Below are 22,330 nucleotides of genomic sequence, written 5' to 3' on the forward strand. Positions count from 1 at the left end.
TATATCAAGGACATACATGATTTTCTCCGTCGTGAGAATGATTCTCAGGTTGTAGAGCCAATTGGTATAATTTGGACTAGTGAGGCGATTAACATCAAGTATACCACATATGGGATTTAAAAGTAATATTTTCTAACAAACAGGAGATGTAGCATAAATAAATAACATATAGATTTTTACAGAAAAATGAATAATCAAAATATGAACTTCTATCTTGACATGCTCTTACTATTTTTCTAGCGAGTCATGCGACACACTCAATATGTAAAATCAAAGTCTCCAATAGACTTTTAGTGGGTATAGGGATCCACTCAGCGTCTTAGTATAATCTCGAAGGACTTTGACTAATCACACTATACCCAAAGTGATATGCATCTCTTATCGATCACAACTTCTTATGATTCCTGTTCTGTTCGACCTTCGAACCACCATGGCATCGACGGACTTGACCAAGCATACTATGTCCTCAGGTCACCGATGATATCTCTATATCGTAGGCAAGATAGCAAATTATAATATAGGTGAGTCTTAGGGACTCGACCAATACAACAAACATTGGGAATCGGTTCCTACCTATAACGATGGAAGGCTACGTGGGTCAATCTAATTATCTCATGTTTACCGACTTAATATTATCGAGAGAGGGGATCTTGATTCGATCTCCTATAACATATCACACACATACATATTTAATATATCTCTACATCGTATGTATGCAACAATGCATCTCCATGCCCTGTGATCATCCATCTCGTCCTCATCGGTTCCGTCGATATCTCAGCACATCTTGATGCGTCACAATCGTTTATCTCGACCTCGTGGGTCCCGCTATCGCTTCCATGCTCCCGCCATGTCTCCTTGTGTAATTACAACATAATCACAAGCACATAAGCCTGACAATGAATAAGAAATAAATTGGAGGCTCGTAGGCCCCAATAATAATAATCACATCACAAGTATACACAAATCACATAGTGTATTTACATGTACATATACATTACATGTAAATGTAATAATAATATATATGTACATATCACCATGCAGGACTACTAGATAATAATAATAATAGTTAATTAAACTTTTTAATTAACTAATAATTTTTCTAAAATTAGGGACATGTAAGAAATTTTTTGAATTTTGAAAGGAATTTTGATAATTTGGACAAAAAAGATAGACCTCAAAATTTTTAAAATTTCGAGGGGTAAAACTGTTATTTTTTAAAAACCTAAACCCCTTCCCTACGCTTGCTGCCTTGTGGTCGTTGCCACCCTGTTGCGAGCGTAGTGTCCACAAGCGCTATCGCCCCCACAGGCATCGCCCTTGCGGGCGTTGCTGTGGGTGTCGTTCGCCCTTGTGGGCAGGCTGCCGACTACTATAGATGGCCAAGGCTACGAGTAATCTTTGGCCATTCTGCGAGCATAGCAAGGGCAGCAATAGTTGCTACCTTTTCACCCTTTTGCGTTAATAGTTTTGAAGATAAAAAACTTTTCTAAAAACACATGCAATTCAAAATCAATCTTTCGTACGAACAACCTGGCTTTGATACTACTGTAGAAATCTAGGGGTGACATCACATGTGCAGCGGAAGAACATAAAACAAAAAACTTAAATTTTTCAAAAGGTGTTCATCGTCATGCGAAGATTTATGCGCAAAAACCCACAAAATTAGAAATCATGTGTGAGATAATTGTGTTACCTAAGGAGATCGTATATCCTTGAAATCCTACAGATCTGTGGGTGAGAATGATGTGGTCAAGCGTCCTCCTCTCTAACAGTAATCCAAATGACAAGGGTTGTGAATATACTACTAGTCATAGGTGCCTTATAAGCTAATCACATGAGTGATGATACATGTGACATGGTATGCAATCTTTTTATTTATTATTATCATGACATTTTCTCACTTGATACATTAATAGATTTGCTAGTAGTTTCCTCCTCATACCTAGATCTGCTATAGCAAAGCTTATAGACTATGTTATCTAGAGAGAACCTCTGTGTCTTCCCTTTCTTTTGTATTGCTCACGAAGTTGGCTCTTTCTTTTATTCTTTCTCTTATTTTTCTATAATAAAAATTATATATACTTTTAAAAATAATATATTCATTTAAAGTGGTCAAGAATTATCTATCAATGAGGGGATATCACACCCTTATTAATTTTTTTTTATAATTTTATAATGTTTAAATTAATTTTATAAAAATTATATTTTTACCAATATATATTAATATTATTTAATATTATTAATAATTATTTATTTTGGACTGGTTTAATATTGACTTAAACCGATCCAATATATTGGTTCATTTGTATTCAATTTAAAAGTATAAAAGGGAAAAAAAGAAGGAAAAAAAAAGTTGATGACACTTTCGTAAATGTTTAAAAGTAGGTGCATCGTAAAAAAAAAAAAACAAAAAACAAAAAACAACAGTTGAGAGCATTATTGATATTTCTAAAGAAGTTGCGCTTTATAATATTATCATTCAAGATTTTTAGGTGCGTGATTCTTATAATTAAACTTACGCTGTTGATTTAAATGATGATTGTTCATGCACAATTTTTATTATCTAATCTATGCTGTTCCTGCATGATTTTTAGGAGAAGAGTTTATGATATATAAATTTGGGTTGATGATATCTTAAGTTTATAATTTGTAATAAACAATCAATTAAAAAATTCAATTATTTTTAACATGTGTTTATATTTAAATCTTATATGCACGCCTTCAGCTTTTTAAGTTAATCTTTCGATTTGAAAATACAAAGGATTGAAGTTGAAATTGAAATTAAAATTAGGGATTCGGGGTCGACCCTTAGTTAGCCGCGGTTTTAGGTTGTCCAAGGGCCGCCACCCAACGGCTCGACTCAGCCTGCGATCTGCGGCTCAGCATTACTTACGGCTCGGCCCCACCCTGGTGTCGTACGTGACGCCATCGATGATAGACCGAACGAGCTGTGGAGTGCACCGATAAATCTCTTCTTTATTTTCTTAAAAATAGCTTTCACAGCAAATATAAATTTGGGACAAAGACAATTGAAAAGATGGTGCAATTGCAAAGATGGAAAGCATGAGCTGCCAATTTGGGACGTAACTGATGAATTCAGTGTTGCAACGATGGTTGCGGAGATGGAAGCATGATCTATAAGAAGCCCAATTCAGGGCTTTGATTAGATGATGGGATAAGAAGCCCTCAAGGTAAGACCACACTGTCCTTCCTTTTCAGCGACGTCCTTCTTGAAACGAATGTAGCCGTGATCACCCCACCAGGCGCCCCATGAATTCTTAGCTATCCAATACGCAACCCCATTCTCGTCTGTTCCATAACCCACGAAAGTGACATCATGATCGAGGTTGGTCCCACAAGGCCCGTCGAAGATGCCACCTTTGTAGAACCGGAACGTGTGGGCGTCAACGGAGACGGAAACTGGCTGGTTAGCCACTGCGTTCATGAGTAACGTCTCGTTGTTCGTGGGAACCATCGCGTAGCCGGTTATGGAGACGGCATGGTCCGATTGCTTGGTGGAGTTGCAGGCGACCTGATGCGGTTGGTACGGATAATTCCCTTCCGTCGTGATGCCTCCACTGGAGACGACGTAGGAGAATGCTCGGTAATGCAGACCGCCGCTACATCCAGCATCGTAGTGGTCACAGGCAAACACTTGTTGCTCCGACAAAGATATCAGGCTCCCCTTCACGATCTTGTTGATGCCTTCTATCGATGCTATTGCAGAGAATGCCCAGCAAGATCCTGCATGTTCCATGCACCGAAACGGAGTAGACCATAGGCGATAGGGCCACGACAAGCCCTCAAAGAATTAGTTGGATGGGAATGTAAGAGTTGCAGGAGGCGGAGTCCTTACCGCACTGAGCTTGGTTCTTGACAGGGGTCACTGCTCCCTCATTCCGCCAATCGATGCTACTGGGAGCAGTCACATTCGCGTACTGGAAAGGCATCAATCCAGGATAAGAGCCGTCTGATGGACTCAGTCCGGTGCTGGTGTAGGTGGCAAGGAATTCTTCGTCGGTGAGGTCTGCGAAGTGGTTGAGGCCGACGGTGTAGCTGCGGTTCCCGGCTTGGCGGAAGGCGTTCACGTAGTCCAGGTTCCTGGTGAACACCCCAAGGCGATATGACTTCTCGGATTCGTTCGCGTAAGTTCGCCCGTACTGAGCTATCCACTGCTCGAACATGTCGACGGCAGTCATTGGACTGGTGCCGGAGACCGCTGACCAACGCCACGAGCCACAGAGAAGGAAGAAAAGCGCTGCAATCTTGAACGCGGAAGCCATGCTGGTTTGATGTCCGGGAAGTGAGGTACACGCAAGAGTATAAATAGAGTGAACACGTTTCCGTTGCATGTTATTTTAGGTTATCACCGGATTTTTATTGTTATTTTTGAATTAAAATTGTATAATTTTAGTTTTGCGATTAACGAATTTGTTTGCATATATTAACCTAATATTGAAAATTAATTCACGGTTTGAAATATAATTCCTATTCATGCGGACAAGTTAGAAACAAAATAAAAATAATCTAATCAAAATTTTAATTATTTCTTTCCTTAGGGAGAATGTTCCCTCGTTTATTTAATAATGGGTAGATCCTTCTATTATTGTTAAGTTGGAACATTCTCACTCGCTACCATATTGGTTTATAGGCACCCCCTTATTCTCCCTTGGAAATGAGTTCTTAGATGTGCTATAATGGATCGAATTTGTTCCCTCCTGTATCTTGCTTCGAGTTTTACCTCCAAACTTTCTCAACCCAGCTATTTTGGCTCAAATTGTAGCCATAATTAATATCTTTTCAAACATTGACTAGATTCTTACCTTATACTAATTGTCACTAATTTAATTGAAATTATCCAAATCATGAGGTATCCTTACGCTATCCATATACAGTCTAGTAACAACCTCGCTTAGGTCCTGAAGGACATATAAAATAGTAAATTAATTGATTCTATAAATGAACAACGGACAAGTCCCGATGTCTCACAAATTGATCAACCTTAAAAGCAATTCAGTAAATACTTGATATTTAAAAAATAAAAAATAAAAAAATAAGGACTTTAGAAGGCAAACGAATAATCATAAATCCACAGTGATTGCTCATCGAGGGCATTAACAAGTTTTCGTAGGTTTAATATACAAATTTATGAATCCAATCAATACTCAATACTATCCAAATTTCCATCCAGCCCTATGTCACTTGGATGGTTTTAGGGCATTGAGATAACTGACATTTGGTACTATATGTAGTTTATAGAATATAGACAATGACATAAAAACTAAGTTATTATGGGATAATTTTATCCATTCTAACGAGTGATCGTCGTATACTTTTATAAATTATTCTTGCTTATAGTTTTTAAAACAAAAAAAAAAGGTAAAATATGATTTCAAATATATATATAAACAAACAAAAGTAATAAACGATCAATTAATGATGGTGTTGAGGTGTGTAACATTATCAATGATATCATGATACATTTATTTACGTTTATGTTCTTCATCTTTCTAAATTGGTTCCTCAATGCATATGTTGAAGCTTGTTTCTTTCGATCTCTACCTTTTAAAATTTTAACTAATATTTATTTTAAATATGATAGTTGGAAATTAGACATTCTCTAGAAAAATAAAAAATTTGGTTGATACCCCCACCCAAGTCCCTAACCAAAGCCCTAAAACAATAAATCTTTCACTAGCATCATGATGTTCTTATAACTTTTGAACTTGTGACAAATGTAGAGATCTGCGTAGTCTATTTTCCCAAACACTATGATCCTAGTGTCAGAAATAGGATCACCAACTAGCTTAAAATCCTTGAGAAGAGCCTAACCTATCGAATACTTAGCAAAACGTAATCTTTGACAAATCCCTAACCAAAATATAAGGTTGGTATAGAGTTTTGATCTCTCAATCGAGAAAAATGACCTTAGTCAATTCTGTGATCAAACCTTTTTTTCCTACCTATCTCTTCCTAAACACTTATATCTCTCAATCTTTATTCAAACATATGACGTATATTACTCAAAATTTTTTGAAACTCTGACCTTAATAAGAACAAAATGAGATTAATCCGTTAGGACACTGCTTCCCTCCTGAGCCCTTTGGATGTTTCGATCTTCATGACCTTATTATTGTTAAAATTTTTATCATCATCAATAGACTTGTTCCTCTTATGAACAATAATAAATCCTTTTACGTTAAGATTTTTCATTTTAAATTTGGTAACCTTCATCCTTGGGTTGATTCACATAAATGGAACTTCTTTTGATCTTAAATTTGGTAACCTTCATCCTTGGGTTGATTGACATAATGAAAACTTCTTAGCTTTGGCACTTCTACCTCTTTTTGGTACGGTCCTCGAATTGATAATATCTCATTTTCTAGATATCTTATTACTTTAAAATTTCTGATCTTTTTCTCCAAAATCAGCGGGACAGCCACTTTCTAAACTTTTCCACCCCTTGCTGGTTGAGAGAATAAGGCATATAAGCATCTAAAAATGATTTCTTATGAGGGCCAATGGATCTGGAGTCCAAGTCCCCTTTGAGCTCTCTTTTGGCCAATGGTACTCACTATTTTAGATCCTGTAATGAATCTAACATGGATGTTTGGCTCGGTTCCCAGTTAGAAAGTATTATAGAAGCTCTCATTATTATTCCTATGCTGTTCCTGCATGATTTTTTGGAGAAGAATTTATGATATAAATTCGGGTCGATGATATCTTCAGTTTAGAATTTGTAATAAACAATCAATTAAAAAACTAAATTATTTTTAACAGAGTTTATATTTAAATCTTATGTTCACGCCTTCAGCTTTTCTTTTAAGTTAATCTTTCTATTTGAAAGAAAAAAAGGCTTGAAATTGAAATTAAAATTAGGGATTCGGGTCCGACCCGAGTCAGACCGGTCGCCGAAAACAGGTCAGACCCAGGCGGGCTTGAGGTTGTCCAAGGCCCGCGACCAAACGGCTCGACTCAACCGGCTGGCGTGGTTGGGCGTAGCCTGCGATCTGCGGATCAGCTTTACTTACGCCTCAGCCCCACCCTGGTGTCATGCGTGACGCCATCTATGATAGACCGAACGAGCTGTTCTTTATTTTCTTAAAAATAGCTTTCACAGCAAATATAAATTTGGGAGAAAGACAAATGAAAAGATGGTGCATTTGCGAAGATGGAAAGCTTGAGCTGCCAATTTAGGCCCTACTTAGATGATGGGATAAGAAGCGCGGATGGCAAGACCACACAGTCCTTCCTTTTGAGCAACGTCCTTCTTGAGCAGAATGTAGCCGTGATCACCCCACGACGTGCCCCATGAATTCTTAGCTATCCAATACGCAGTCCCATTCTCATCTGTTCCGTAGCCCACGAGAGCGGCTTCATGATTCAGGTACGTATCACAAGGCCCGTCGAAGATCCCACCTGCGTAGAACTGGAACTCGCTGGCATCGATGGAGACGGAGACTGGCTGGTTGGCCACTGCATTCATGAGTAACTTCTCGTCGTTCGTGGGAACGATCCCGTAGCCGGTTATGGAGACGGCAAGGTCCGATTGCTTGGTGGAGTTGCAGGTGGACACATTCGGGTGGTACGGATAGTTCGCTTCCGTCGTGATGCCTCCATTGGAGACGACGTATGAGAATGCATGGTAATGCAGACCTCCGCTACATCCATTATCGTTGTCGTCACAGGCGAGCAGTTGTTGCTCCGACAAAGGTATGAGGCTCCCCTTCGCGATCTTGTTGATGCTTTCCATCGATGCTACAGCAGAGAATGCCCAACAAGCTCCTGGATGTACCATGCACCGAAACGAGGAAAACCATAGGCGATAGGGCCACGACAGGCCCTCAAATAATTAATTGGATGGGAATGGAAGAGCTGCAGGAGGACGAGTCCTTACCGCACGTTGTTTGGTCCTTGACAGGGGTCACCGCTCCCTTATTCCGCCAATCGATGCTACTGGGAGCAGTCATATTCACGTACCGGAAAGGCTGCAACCCTGGATATGAGGCGTCTGATGGCCTCATGCGTCCGGTGGCGTAGGTAGAAAGGAATTCTTCCTTTGTGAGGTCCGCGAAGCGGTTGAGGCCGATGGTGTAGCTGCGTCCCCCGGCTTGGAGGAAGGCGTTCACGTGCTCCATGTTCCTGGTGAACACACCAAGGCGATATAACTTTTCGGCTTTGTCCTCGTACGCTCGCCCGTGCTGAGCTATCCACTGCTCGAACATGTCGACGGGAGTGCTGCCTAAGGTTGTCTGCCAACCCCACCAGCCGTAGACGAGGAATAACAGCGCTACAATCTTGAGTGCACAATCCATGCTGGTTCATATCACGAGTCTAATATATATAAATATATTAATAGAAATAAAATAGAAAGAAGAAGATTGCATTGATTGAAACAATACACAATACTCCATATTTATACATGTTTGGAAAGAGGAATTTTCCTCAACAGAGGAGGATTTTCCTCAACAAAGGAGGATTTTCCTCAACAGATTTATGAGATCTTGGTTGTTGTTGAGGTTGTTATCGCGGGAGATCTTTGACCATGAAAGTGATTTGCGGGTGAGAGGCTTCGTGAGAGAGTCCACTAGTTAGTTGATCAGCCGTATGTGCATGAGAAACACGTAGTTATGTCTGACAACTTATTCTCATATTGAAATACTGGATCGATGCATAGATAAGTGGCTCTGACATTATTACAAGGAGTAGAGTTGATGTTAATGTCAAGTTCCTTGACGAGATTCATGACTCAATTGAGTTCTGCAGTAGCGGTGGTACTGACACGGTATTCAGCTTTACTTGTAGAACATGCAACTGTCTTTTGCTTCTTAGAACTCTAACTTATTGGATTAGGTCCAAGGAAGAGAATATACCCCGATGTGAATGTTTTGTCATTAAAATTCCCTGCCCAATCGGGAGGAATGTTTGCGAAAAAAGAGGCCATGATTGATAGTCCCGTGAAGATATCGTAATATTCATTTGACTGCAGACCAATGCATAGTAGATGGTCGATGCATGAATTGGGATAATTTACTGACCGTAAATGAGATATCTAGACGGGTGAGAGATAAATACTGTGAGGAGCCAAGGACTTGACGGTATTGAGTTGGGTCTGTAGCAGGGCTTCCATCACATAGTTTGAGCGATTCGCCAGTAGACAGAGGTGTTGTAACTGTCTTTGCATCTTGCATGTTTGTTTTAGATAATAGATCTTGAATATACTTTCATTGTGATAGGAAGAGCCCGGAAGATGTGTATGTTCCTTCCACTCCCAAAAAATAGCTCAAGGTTCCTAGATCATTAAGGGAGAATCGATCAGCTAAATGCTTAAGGAATGCCTTGATTTCCATAGGATTATTACTCGTGACAATAATATCATCCACATATACTAGAAGATATAATATATTGCCACTTTGGTAACGAAAAAATAAAGAGATATCGGACTTTAGAGTTGATGAAGCCAATTGATGCCAAAAACGAGCCAAGTTCGGTGTATCAAGCTCTTGGAGCCTGAGAAGTCCATAAATAGCTTTTTGTAGTTTACAAACATGCTTTGGATATTGAAGGTGGATGAAGCCAGGAGGTTGCTACATGAAGACATCGTCAGTTAGGGTCCCCTGTAGAATGGCATTGATAACGTCGAGTTGACGTAAATGCCAACCTTTTGAGATAACTAAACTCAAAATAAGTCGGATTGTTATAAGTTTAACAATAGGGCTGAATGTCTCTGTGAAGTCAACACCAGGTCGTTGATGAAACCCTTTGGCCACTTGACACGCTTTATATCTAGCTACAGATCCATCTGGGTTCTGCTTAATTCGAAAGACCCACTTACACCCGATGATATTTTGTGTGGGATGAGAGGGTACAAGGGTCCATGTAGAATTATAGATGAGTGGATCATATTCTTCACACATAGCTTTACGCTAGTATGGAGATTTTTGAGCTTGAGTAATTGTGGTAGGTTCAGTGGTCTCTGACGAGGATGTTGTGATGGTTTATAGGTCAAGGATTTGTCGTAGTTTAAAGACACCACTTTTGGAGTGTGTTGTCATTGGTTGTCCAGGGGCAATAGAGTGTGTTGTAGGTATGGGCGGTGGAGGGGCACAGATTAGGGTAGGTTGAGAGACTTCAGTGTCATTGGTCCTAGAAAAGGATAAAGGTAGTGATAATGATTCCGAGGGAATGCCTTCAATCATAGGAGAACCTTATGAAGAAGGGAGAGTCACAATGGAGGGGGTGAGGAGTTGTTGCATCGGGAGAAGGAGAGAGTGTGGATCCTGAGGAGAAGGATTAGATGATATTATGGGAGACTCGATTGACGGGATTGATGACGTACTCCAGTAATATATATGTGATGAAGTAGGTCGCATAGTAGGAGACTCAGGGTTGTGAAACGGAAAGGTAGTCTCTATAAAAATAACATGACGGGACATAAAGGCTATTCAAGATTGGGGTTCATAGCATCGAAAGGCATTATGGTCAAGAGAGTATCTAATGAAAACGCAAGGTTTAGATTTTGATGTTAACTTATGTAAGGCATAGGGACGAAGCCATGGATAATATAAACATCCAAACACTTTGAGTTTTTGAAGGTTTCGGGATTTGTGAAATAATTTTTCAAATGATGACTTGTACTCAAGGACAGGAGTGAGCATATGATTAATGAGGTAGACGACAGTTTGAAATACTGCAGTCCAAAAAGTTGGTGGTAGAGAGGCTTGGTGTAGGAGTGTGAGACAAGTTTTAACTATATGTCGATGTTTGCGTTCAGTAGAGCCGACGAGTTGAGGAGTGTGTAGAGGTGACTTGAGGTGTTGTATACCAATTCAATTGATGTATGATTCAATTGATGTATGATTCTATTTACAGAATTGAGAAACAGAGATGAGGTTTCAGTTGATATGGGGTGTACACAAAACGTCATCTAGCGTAAACGAAGTGCTATGTGAATTAAGCATTGTAGAACCAGTATGAGTAATGGAGAGTCCGTTACCGTCACCGATGATGATGACTTCGTTTCCACTATAGTCATTTTGGATGGACAAGTTTTGTAAATCAAAGGTGATGTGATGAGATGCGCTAGAGTCCACAATCCAATTTTGATGATTAGTGGTCGGAGTAGCTGTAAGATTTGTTTGAGGCCAAAACGACTGAGGAGGAAGTCTGGGTCGAGTTCTATAGACTTTTGCAGAGTGGCCAACTTTATCACATAGCTGGTAGATAACTCTTTGTTGATTTGTGTGATCAGGACGCCAGGGTTGAGGATAATTGAAGTAGCCGCCTTGATGGTTGTAATTGAAATGTTTCGGAGATTGAGGAGGGGATGTTTGTTTGGAGCCCACAAGTTTAGGAGACATGCTGGCCAAACCTTTGTTAATAGTTTTGTTGTATTGGTTGCTCTTCTTCTTAGATTTTTGACTAACTTGAGCTGTGATGGATGGTCTTGGCAACTTATCCTCACGCTTGAGATATATCTCATAGTCAGTCAACTTGTCATAGAGTTTTTCAAATGACACTGGTGAATCACGTGTACATATTGCTATTGCCAATTCCTTGTACTTGTCTCCTAGGCCGTTGAGGATATGGACAGTAACTTCTTCATCACTGAGGGAATGACCTATCAAGGCCAAGTTATCGATGATAATCCTTATGTTATGTAGATAATCAGTAATAGTACTTCCCTCTTGTTTTATTGTCATGAGACTGGATAGGAGAATAAGCATATGAGTGCGAGAACGATTGGCTAGGGTGGTTTGCAACTTGCATCAAGCTTCAGTAGTAGTGTCAAATGAAGAAATGAGTGGAGCGAGGGATCTAGCGACCGAGGCTTGAATAGCTTGAAGGATGAGACAATCCTGGTGTAACCATAATTTATGGTCCGGATTTGGTACTGGACTGGGTGTGCCTGGGATGTTGAGCATCGCTGGTAGACAATGAAGAAAGCCATCAACATAGCCTAGAAGATTATAGCCAAATATTAGATTAGAGAATTGAGCACGCCAAGATGCATAGTTGTCACCTTTGGATAATTTGAAGGGGTGAGGATTGCTGCATTTATGGAGTTAAGGCCTGTATGTGGGAAAGTATTGCGGTTCTCTGCAGGAACAGTAATAGGAGCATCAGATATAGATGATGAGGACATATGGAGGATATGTATCAATAAGTGAGAGCAACTAGAAGTCTGCAGCAATGACAATGATCAGGGAGGAAGAGATATTGGTGGCAAATGGGTTGTGGGTTATGGTGGCAAATAGGTTGTGGGTTGTTGATCAATATTGACAATGATCAATATTGTGTAAAGTTACGGATCTCTGTGCAGCAGTGCTGCAGCCTTTGTGCAGCAGTTCTGTAGTTGGAAACTTGGAAATGGTTTCAAATGCTGCTTGTCGAGGTGAAGAAGGTAGAGCAGGGGACAACAACTTGGGAGAAGAGTAGATCACTACTGCTACAGTTGCTGTGGCTACGGCGACAAAGAGGGTTGCTGCGGCTACAGCAGAGAGGGCATCGATTCTGCTTCTGCAGGAAGAGGTAGAGGAAGGGCGGCGGTAAAAAATGCTGCCGGCGTAGGGAGGAAAAGAAGGCACGGCATAGTGGCCCTTGTTCGGCTTCGAAGGAGGCCGATGCAATGATCCTAAATGATGCCCGTGGAAAATGCTGCAATGATAAGAGCTCTCGCCGTGAAGGCCACTTCTAAACATCTCGAAGTAGACCCATCTTCTTACTGGACTCCACCGAATCTTGGCTCCTCCTACTGCCTCGTGGACTGTGACTCCATCTCAGTCGCTCCCCCCTCTATCGCTGCTTTCACCGTGACCGTACCGCACTCGGCGTCGCCATCAGATGTGGCAATTTTCCTTGGTGAAAGGCGATAGCAACAGCGACATCTTCCTTCATCGAGCTCTGATACCATGAAAGAAATAAAATAGAAAGAAGAAGATTGCATTGATTGAAACAATACACAATACTCCATATTTATACATGTTTGGAAGGAAGAATTTTCCTCAACAGAGGAGGATTTTCCTCATGTAATTGGGGAGATCTTGGCAGGTTGTTATCGCGAGATATCTTTGATTGTTATTATATATATATATATATATATATATATATATATAATATAATTATAATTATTATATATAATATAATAATAATAATAATAATAATAATAATAATTGTTATTATTATTATTATTATTATTATTATTATTATTATTATTATTATTATTATTATTATTATTATTATAATGTAGAGAGAAGGGAGGATGTTTCTGTTGCTCGATGTTTGACTCACGGGCAATCTTGTCTGAGCCGGCCACATTGGATGCACCATCCAAAGTAATTCAGTTGTTTGAATAATTGGCTTCTTTCTTGTACTGTTATAATTATGTATTCGTTTGTTTTGATGCCGATGAAGTCGAGTTCAATAATGTCATTCAGGATATGTCAAGCGTTGTAGATAAATCTAATATCACTTAGATAGTTCCAACATAATTAATTAGAGTATGTATGTGAATCGGGACGCAGAGAGACGTACCCACAGGACGAGAAACTTAGAAGATTAAGATAGGATCCATTTAGAGGTATATTCGAAACCTTTTGATGAATGATATAACTTTCTAATTTAGTATAATATTAAAAGAAGTTTAATACGAGGGAGTTTGAATGATAGTGTTAGGGAAAAATATTATTGATATTTTGGTTAATCCAATGTGGTCCAGTATGCGTATGATTGTCCAAAGTGTATTTGATGTGAATACACTCTACTCCCAAGGTGCCACATGAATGAAGATCGAGGTTGAGAGAGATTTTTCGATTTGATCCCTTCAATTCTTTAGTTAGTAATTAGATGTATATGAATATGGATGCAAGTACTCGAGAAGTTTTTCCTCTTTCTTTGTGTTTATACCTGTAAAAGGAGACTTGCTATTTCCTTGCTATTATTTTTCTCCTCATAAATGATAAGGAATTTTATGGTTGTCTATCTTATCATCAATGATGAGAAGGAAGTTTTATTTTTATTTTTATTTTTTTATCATAAATGATAAAAAAAGTAATTTATGATTATTTTTCTCATTATAAATGATTAAAAGGAAGCTTCATCTTATTTTCCCTCGTAGGGTGCCATGTGATAGTGACATGTCAAATGACTAGCTGTTAGTATATCCTCTACCATTGTCCTCCTTGAATATGTGCTTTGGGGCCCTTTCGAGGTTGACTCGAAGTGCAATATTTAATTTATCTGATACATGAGCATTTTAGATTTCCTCTTGCAGGTCGGGTTTTCCTGACGCATGCATCTTGAGTACATTTTACCTTGTGCTTCCGTTGTAACATATTTTTCTTAATGTAGGTTAGATTTTCCTAACTTGTGTCCTGAGCACATTTTACCTTGTGCCTCTACTATGACAGTTTTTTCTTCACGTTAGTCGGGTTTTCCTAACTCATGTATCTTGAGTATATTTTACCTTATGTCTCTACCATAAGAAATTTTCTTCGTGCGGGTTAAGTTTTTCTTACTCATATATCACGAGCACATTTGGGTTTGTGCCTCTACTGTAATGGATTTATCTTTACGTGGGTTAAGGTTTCTCGACTCATATGTCTCAGGTGTATTTGGCCTTACACTTTTGCCAGAAAAGATTTTTTTTCACACAGGTTAGGGTTTTTCTAACCTCGCGTCTTGGGTGCATTTAGTATTGTGCCTCCACCATAGTGGATTTATTTTTACATGGGCCAGGATTTCTCAATTCACCCGTTTCGAGTGCATTTGATCTTACGCCTCCATCGTAGCGGGTTTCTCTTTATGTATGTGGGGTTTTCTCGACTCATACTTCTCAAGCGTATTTGGCCTTGCGCTTCTACCGTGGTGGATTTACCTTGGAATAAGTCATATTTCTCGACTCATGCCTTTGGCATATTTGGTCATGTGCCTCCATTATAGAGGATATACCTTAATACGAGTCGAGTTTCTCGACCCACATGCCTTGGGTGTTGGAAAATCTTGGGGGAGACATCACATGCGCAGCGGAAGAACATAAAACAAAATCCTCTATTCCCAAAGAGATGTTCGTCGTTATGCGAAAATTGGTATGCAAAAATTCATGAAACTTAAAACTGTATATAAGATAAATTATGTTACATAGGGAGATCGTATATCCCTGAATTCTTATAGATCTCTAGGAGAGGGTGAAGGAGGTTAAGCGCCCTCCTCTCTAGCGGTGATCTACATAGTGGGGCTACGACGACGCTCCTCAAAACTCCAGGCCTACTCTGAGGTGGAGAGGGGGAGGAGAATAGGAGAGGCAAGCAGAGTCTCTAGCATATGAACCACTGAATCCCTCCTATTTATAAAGGACCCCTATCAACTTAACTCCAATGGATCCACCCCTTATTGGGTATTGGATCTTCATCCAACTACCCAAGTCTCTTAGAATAGTGGATCTCTATCTAATAATCTCTCATGGGCTCTTATTCGATCTCATCCATATGATCCAATAATTCAAGGGCTTATTGGATATCCAATAAAATTGGGGCTCCGGCTAATATCTCATATTCGAACCTCTACTCATCGCAACGCCTACCATATGTGTGTTATACTCTAGGTCCAATATCGAGCTGACCGTGAGTCATACCTGTTAGAACTCCTTCTGGCTCAGTGAATTAATATCTCCATAATAATTCACTTGACTTATCGACTACGGATGTACTATGCCACTACGCCATAGCCCACAGATGATATAGGAGAATCCAATCTATTGGACCTGTATGTCCTTAGTTACAATATACCTACAGTCTCTCATCTATCTAATAACCCAGAGACTGTATACTGGGCATGGTGTTGTCAGACCCATACGATTTCTACTCGAGTCTTGCTCTAATCGGATTCTCCTGGAGAACTTTTTTTCTCTCAATCCGAATAACCCTGGCTAAGGATTTATCTTAGCAAGAATACATAGGATATTCCTCTCATGATACCGAGAGTGGATGATCCTCTATCGACACTCAATAGTCCTCGTAAGATTGATTGTCACTCCCGATAAGTTTGATATCAAAGAATGGAGCACTCATACAGAATATCCTTGGTATCTCAAATCTAAGGACCAGATACAACACTAGGACTATGAAATCGCTATCTAACAATAAGGCATCATCAACCATCCAACATTCTGTAAGCGGATCAATCAGTGAACTTATTCTCCAATGAGCACTTGTACTTATCCCTAGTGTCCCTATACGAGCAACTATGAGACCAGTTGCATCTATCATATAGACGGGTATATAGCATACCAGTCTATCCAGTTATCTCGATCTCCCTCTCGAGTAACCTATAATCAGAATTATTTAGAATCTGTGTTTAAAGGTGAATTGGTCTTATTATCATAATCTCATCATGATCCGATTCCCATCGTACAGATCCAAGAATATCACTATATATATATATGTATATATATATATATATGTATATATATATATATATGTATATATGTAACAAGCGATATAAAGTGATAAATGTCAAAAAATAATAAGCAAAAAGACTACGTGTCAAGTCACATGTGTCATCACTCACGTGATTGACTTGTAGGGCACATATGACTAGCATTGGGCATATTTGGCTCTACACCTCTATCGTGATAGATTACCTTAGTGCGAGTTAGGTTTCTCGACTCACATGCCTTGGACACATTTAGCCCTATGCTTCCATCATCATAGATTTACCTTGGTGTGGGTCGGGTTTTTCGACTCTTATGCCTTGGACACATTTGGCCCTATGCTTCCATCATGATAGATTTACCTTGGCGTGGGTCGGGTTTTCCGTCTCACATGCCTTAGGCATATTTGAACTCATGCTTCCACTATGGTGGATTTACTTTTGTGCGGGTCGGGTTTCTCGACTCACACACCTTAAGTATATTTGGCCTTACACCTCTGTTATAGTGAATATACCTTAGTGTGGGTTGGATTTCTCGACTCACACGCCTCAAGCACATTTGGCTCGATGCCTTTACCGTAGTTGATTTACCTTGGCATAGGTTGGGTTTTTCAACTCACACCTAAGGCACATCTGACCCTGACCCTCCACCGTGGTAGATATACCTTGGCATGGGTCGAGTTTTCTGACTTACATGCCTCAGGCATATTGTACATCCGCCGTGATATATTTATCTTAATGTGGTTCGGGTTTCTCGACTCACATGCCTCAGGTATATTTGGCTCTATGCCTCTATCGTGGTTAGCTTTAAATTCTTTCTCTGCTATGATAGGTTTCAAGTCCTTTGTCTATTGTAGCAGATTTCGAATCTCCCTGCCGTGGTGGATTTCGAGTTCTCACTCTGCCATGTTGAATTTTAAGTCATATCTCCTTCATGACAAGTGACGCCAAGGATGTCCTATGTAAGTACTCCACTTTTTGATACCGGACTAATAGATTTGAAAGTTTCAAATCTAGTACAACCAGTTATTGGAGTGATAGCTAACTTTATAAGAGCTATTGAGTGTCGATAGATAATCATTCGCTCTTAGTATCACGAAAGAAATATCCTATGTTCTTGCTCAAACAAATCCTTAATATGCTCTCACTTGATATGCTCTCACTATTCATGAGAGGAATAATCAAGATATAGACTTCTATCTTGACATGCTCTCACTATTTTTCTAGTGAGTCATGCGATACCCTCAATATGTGAAACGAAAGTCTCCAATAGACTTTTAGTGGGTAACAAGATCTAATCAGCATCTTAGTATAACCTTGAGGGACTCGACTAATCACACTAAGCTCAAAAGATAGGCAACTCTTGCCGATCACAACTTCTTATGATTCCCATCTTGTTTGGCCTTTGAACCACCATGGCCTCGAGGGACTTGACCAAGTATACTATATCTTCAGGTCACTAGTGATATCTCTATGTTGTAGGTAAAATAGCGAATTACAATATAGGTAAGTCTCGAGAGACTCGACCAACACAACCTACATCAGAAATCGGTTCCTACCTATAACGATGGAAGGCCACGTGGGTCAATCTAATTGTCTCACGTTTACCAACTTAATATTATCGAGAGAGGAAATTTTGATTCAGTCTCCTATAACATGTCAAACACATACATATTTAATATATATCTACATCGCATGTTTGCAACGATGCATCTCCATGCCCCATGATCATCTATCTCGTCCTTATAGGTTCCGTCGATATCTCGATGCATCTCGATGCGTTGCAATCGTCCGTCTCTATCTCGTGAGTCTCGCTATCGCTTCCGCGCTCTCACTGTATCTCCTTGTGTAATTATAATATAATCGCAGGCACACAAGCCGAACAATGAATGAGAAATAAATTGGAGGCTCATAGGCCCCAATAATAATAATCATATCATAAGTATACACACATCACATGGTGCATGATTATCCGTCCAAATCATACATCACATATACATATCACCATGTAGGACTACTAGATAATAATAATAGTTAATTAATTTATTTAATTAACTAATTTTTTTTTTTCTAAATTAGGCATATGCAAGGAATTTTCTGAATTATGAGGGGTATTTTGATAATTTGGACAAAAAAGATAGACCTCAAAATTTTTAAAATTTTGAGGGGTAAAACTATTATTTTTTAAAAACCCTAAACCTCTTCCCTGTGCTTGTTGCCTTGCGATTGTTGTCACCCCTTGCGGGTGCCGCTATGGGTGCCATTTGCTCTTGTGAGCAAGCCGCCCGTAGGCATCGCCTATGTGGTTGCTTGCATGCGGTCTGCAGGCTGTCGACTACCGTAGATGGCCAAGGCTACGAGCAGCCTTTGGCTATTCTACGAGCGCAATAAGGGCAATAACAATTGCTACCTTTTCTCCCTTTTGCGTCAATAGTTTTGACGATAAAAAGCTTTTTCAAAAATATACACAGTTCAAAATCAATCTTTCACATGAATAACCTAACTTTGGTACTACTATAGAGAAATCTAAGGGCGACATCACATGTGCAGTGGAAGAACATAAAACAAAAAATTCTAATTTTTCAAAAGGTGTTCATCGTCATGCGAAATTGGAAATCACGTGTGAGATAGTTATGTTACCTAAGGAAATCGTATATCCCTAAAATCTTACAAATCTGTGGGAGAGGATGAAGGAGGTCAAACGTCATCCTCTCTAGTGATGATCCACACGACAAGGCTATGAATAAACTACTAGTCATAGGTGCCCTACAAGCCAATAATATTAGTGATGATATATGTGATACGATACATAATTTTTTTGTTTATTATTATTATGACATTTTCTCACTTGATGCATAAATAGATCTACTACTAGTTTCCTCCTCATAACTAGATTTGCTATAGTAAAGCTTATAGACTATGTTCTTTGGAGAGAATCTCCATGTCTTCCATTTCTTTTGTACTGTTGATGAAGTTAACTCTTCTTTTTATCTTTCATCTTATTTTTTTATAATAGAAAAAATATATATATATTTTTTAAAATAATCTATTCATTTAAAGTGGTCAAGAATAATTATCTATCAATGAGGGGATGTCACTCCCTTATTAATTTATTTATAATTTTATAATGTTTAAATTAATTTTATAAATTTTTTTTATCAATATATTAATATTATTTAATTTTATTAACAATTACTTATTTTGGACTGGTTTAATATTGAGTTAAACCGATCCAATGTCTTGGTTCATTTGCATTCAATTTAAAAGTTTAAAAGGGAGAAAAAAGAAGGAAAAAAAATTTGATGACACTTTCGTAAATGTATAAAGTAGGTGCATCGTTAAAAAAAAAAAACAACAGTCAGAGAGCATTATTGATATCTCTAAAGAAGTTGCCCTTTATAATATTATCATTCAAGATTTTGAGGATTTAAATTTTGTTGTTCGTGCGTGATTCTTATAATTAAACTTATGCCGTTGATTTAAATGATGATTGTTCATGCACAATTTTTATTATCTAATCTATGCTGTTCCTGCATGATTTTTAGGAGAAGAGTTTATGATATAAATTTGGGTTGATGATATCTTAAGTTTTGAGTTTGTAATACACAATCAATTAAAAAATTCAATTATTTTTAACATGAGTTTATATTTAAATCTTATATGCACGCCTTCAGCTTTTTTTTAAAGTTAATCTTTCTATTTGAAAAAAAGGCTTGAGATTGAAATTAAAATTAGGGATTCAGGTCCGACCCGAGTCAGACCGGTCCCGGAAACAGGTCAGACCAAGCCGACCCAGGCGGGCTTGAGGTTGTCCAAGGCCCGCGACCAAACGGCTCGACTCAACCGGCTGGCGTGGTTACGCCTCGGCCCCACCCTGGTGTCATGCGTGACGCCATCTATGATAGACCGAACGAACTGTGAAGTGCGCCGATAAATCTCTTCTTTATTTTCTTAAAAATAGCTTTCACAGCAAATACAAATTTGGGAGAAAGACATATGAAAAGATGGTGCATTTGCGAAGATGGAAAGCTTGAGCTGCCAATTTAGGCCTTACTTAGATGATGGGATAAGAAGCGCGGATGGCAAGACCACACAGTCCTTCCTTTTGAGCAACGTCCTTCTTGAGCAGAATGTAGCCGTGATCACCCCACGACGTGCCCCATGAATTCTTAGCTATCCAATACGCAGTCCCATTCTCATCTGTTCCGTAGCCCACGAGAGTGACTTCATGATTCAGGTACGTATCACAAGGCCCGTCGAAGATCCCACCTGCGTAGAACTGGAACTCGCCGGCATCGATGGAGACGGAGACTGGTTGGTTGGCCACTGCATTCATGAGTAACTTCTCGTCGTTCGTGGGAACGATCCCGTAGCCGGTTATGGAGACGGCATGGTCCGATTGCTTGGTGGAGTTGCAGGTGGACTCATTCGGTTGGTACGGATAGTTCGCTTCAGTCGTGATGCCTCCATTGGAGACGACGTATGAGAATGCTCGGTAATGCAGACCTCCGCCACATCCATCATCGTTGTCGTCACAGGCGAGCAGTTGTTGCTCCGACAAAGGTATGAGGCTCCCCTTCGCGATCATGTTGATGCTTTCCATCGATGCTACAGCAGAGAATGCCCAACAAGATCCTGCATGTACCATGCACCGAAACGAGGAAAACCATAGGCGATAGGGCCACGACAGGCCCTCAAATAATTAATTGGATGGGAATGGAAGAGCTGCAGGAGGAGGAGTTCTTACCGCACGTTTCTTGGTCCTTGACAGGGGTCACCACTCCCTTATTCCGCCAATCGATGCTACTGGGAGCAGTCATATTCACGTACCGGAAAGGCTCCAACCCTGGATATGAGGCGTCTGATGGCCTCATGCGTCCGGTGGTGTAGGTAGCAAGGAATTCTTCCTTTGTGAGGTCCGCGAAGCGGTTGAGGCCGATGGTGTAGCTGTGTCCCCCGGCTTGGAGGAAGGCGTTCACGTGCTCCATGTTCCTGGTGAACACACCAAGGCGATATAACTTTTCGGCTTTGTCCTCGTACGCTCGCCCGTGCTGAGCTATCCACTGCTCGAACATGTCGACGGGAGTGCTGCCTAAGGTCGTCCGCCAACCCCACCAGCCATAGGCGAGGAATAACAGCGCTCCAATCTTGAGTGCACAATCCATGCTGGTTCATATCAAGTTCTTGCAGGAGTCTAATATATATATATAGAGAGAGAAGAGAGGGTGGGGGCGCGAGGGAAGGGCAGAGAGAAGGGAGGACGTTTCTGTTGCGAGCAATCTTGTTTGAGCCGGCTACATTGGACGCACCGTCCAAAGTAATTCGGTTGTTTCATTAATTGGCTTCTTTCTTGTAATGTTATAATTATGTATTCGTTTGTTTTGATGCCGATGAAGTCGAGTTCAATGATGTCATTCAGAATATGTCAAGCGATGTAGATAAATCTAATATCACTTCGATGGTTCCGACATAATTAATTAGAGTATATATGTGAATCGGGATGTCTTGAAGGGAGAGATGTGCCCACGTAACGAGAAACTTAGAATATTAAGATAGGATCCATTTAGAGGTATATTCGAAACCTTTTGATGAATGATGTAACTTTCTAATTTAGTCTAATATTAAAAGGAATTTAATACGAGGGAGTTTGAACGATAGTGTTAGAAAAAAATATTATTGATATTTTGGTTAATCCGATGTGGTCCGGATCTATGCGTAGGATTGTCCAGAGTATTTCTGAGGTGAAAACACTCTGTTCCTAAGGTGCCACGTCCATGAAGATCAAGGTTGAGTGAGATTTTTCGATTTGATCCCTCAAATGCTTTAATTAGTAATTCAATGTATATGAGTATGAATGTAAATAGTTAAAAGAAGTTCTTCCTCTTTCTCTTTGTTTGTA

The 22,330-nt window shown here is 39.7% G+C and overlaps 3 protein-coding genes across 3 annotated transcripts; all 3 read right to left on the reverse strand.

Annotated features, from left to right (window-relative positions):
* Positions 1-3,166: 3,166 nt before the first annotated feature.
* Positions 3,167-4,286, reverse strand: LOC135677434 (zingipain-1-like). The gene is made up of 2 exons (XM_065189790.1): positions 3,860-4,286; positions 3,167-3,747 (listed from the first exon to the last, which is right to left on the reverse strand). Exons 1-2 carry the CDS (start codon positions 4,284-4,286, stop codon positions 3,167-3,169), a joined length of 1,008 nt encoding a protein of 335 aa, XP_065045862.1.
* A 2,921-nt stretch (positions 4,287-7,207) lies between these two features.
* On the reverse strand, positions 7,208-8,374 carry LOC135677713 (ervatamin-B-like). Its single transcript, XM_065190087.1, has 2 exons — positions 7,901-8,374; positions 7,208-7,788 (listed from the first exon to the last, which is right to left on the reverse strand). Exons 1-2 carry the CDS (start codon positions 8,316-8,318, stop codon positions 7,208-7,210), a joined length of 999 nt encoding a protein of 332 aa, XP_065046159.1. The 5' UTR covers positions 8,319-8,374.
* Positions 8,375-20,459: 12,085 nt separating this feature from the next.
* Positions 20,460-21,596, reverse strand: LOC135677435 (zingipain-1-like). Its single transcript, XM_065189791.1, has 2 exons — positions 21,179-21,596; positions 20,460-21,066 (listed from the first exon to the last, which is right to left on the reverse strand). The coding sequence occupies exons 1-2, from the start codon at positions 21,594-21,596 to the stop codon at positions 20,486-20,488; spliced, it is 999 nt and encodes a 332-aa protein (XP_065045863.1). The 3' UTR covers positions 20,460-20,485.
* Positions 21,597-22,330: the final 734 nt, after the last annotated feature.

Source organism: Musa acuminata, chromosome BXJ1-6 (genome assembly GCF_036884655.1).
Source record: "Musa acuminata AAA Group cultivar baxijiao chromosome BXJ1-6, Cavendish_Baxijiao_AAA, whole genome shotgun sequence".
NCBI classification, from domain to species: Eukaryota; Viridiplantae; Streptophyta; class Magnoliopsida; order Zingiberales; family Musaceae; genus Musa; species Musa acuminata.

Excerpts from the sequence above, each read along its gene's own strand:
- LOC135677434 (XM_065189790.1), bottom strand. The coding sequence starts at position 4,286 with ATGGCTTCCGCGTTCAAGATTGCAGCGCTTTTCTTCCTTCTCTGTGGC. Across the intron at positions 3,748-3,859 it reads CAAGAACCAAGCTCAGTGCG|GATCTTGCTGGGCATTCTCT; the intron begins GTAAGGACTCCG and ends TGGAACATGCAG.
- LOC135677713 (XM_065190087.1), bottom strand. The coding sequence starts at position 8,318 with ATGGATTGTGCACTCAAGATTGTAGCGCTGTTATTCCTCGTCTACGGC. Across the intron at positions 7,789-7,900 it reads CAAGGACCAAACAACGTGCG|GAGCTTGTTGGGCATTCTCT; the intron begins GTAAGGACTCGT and ends TGGTACATCCAG.
- LOC135677435 (XM_065189791.1), bottom strand. The coding sequence starts at position 21,596 with ATGGATTGTGCACTCAAGATTGGAGCGCTGTTATTCCTCGCCTATGGC. Across the intron at positions 21,067-21,178 it reads CAAGGACCAAGAAACGTGCG|GATCTTGTTGGGCATTCTCT; the intron begins GTAAGAACTCCT and ends TGGTACATGCAG.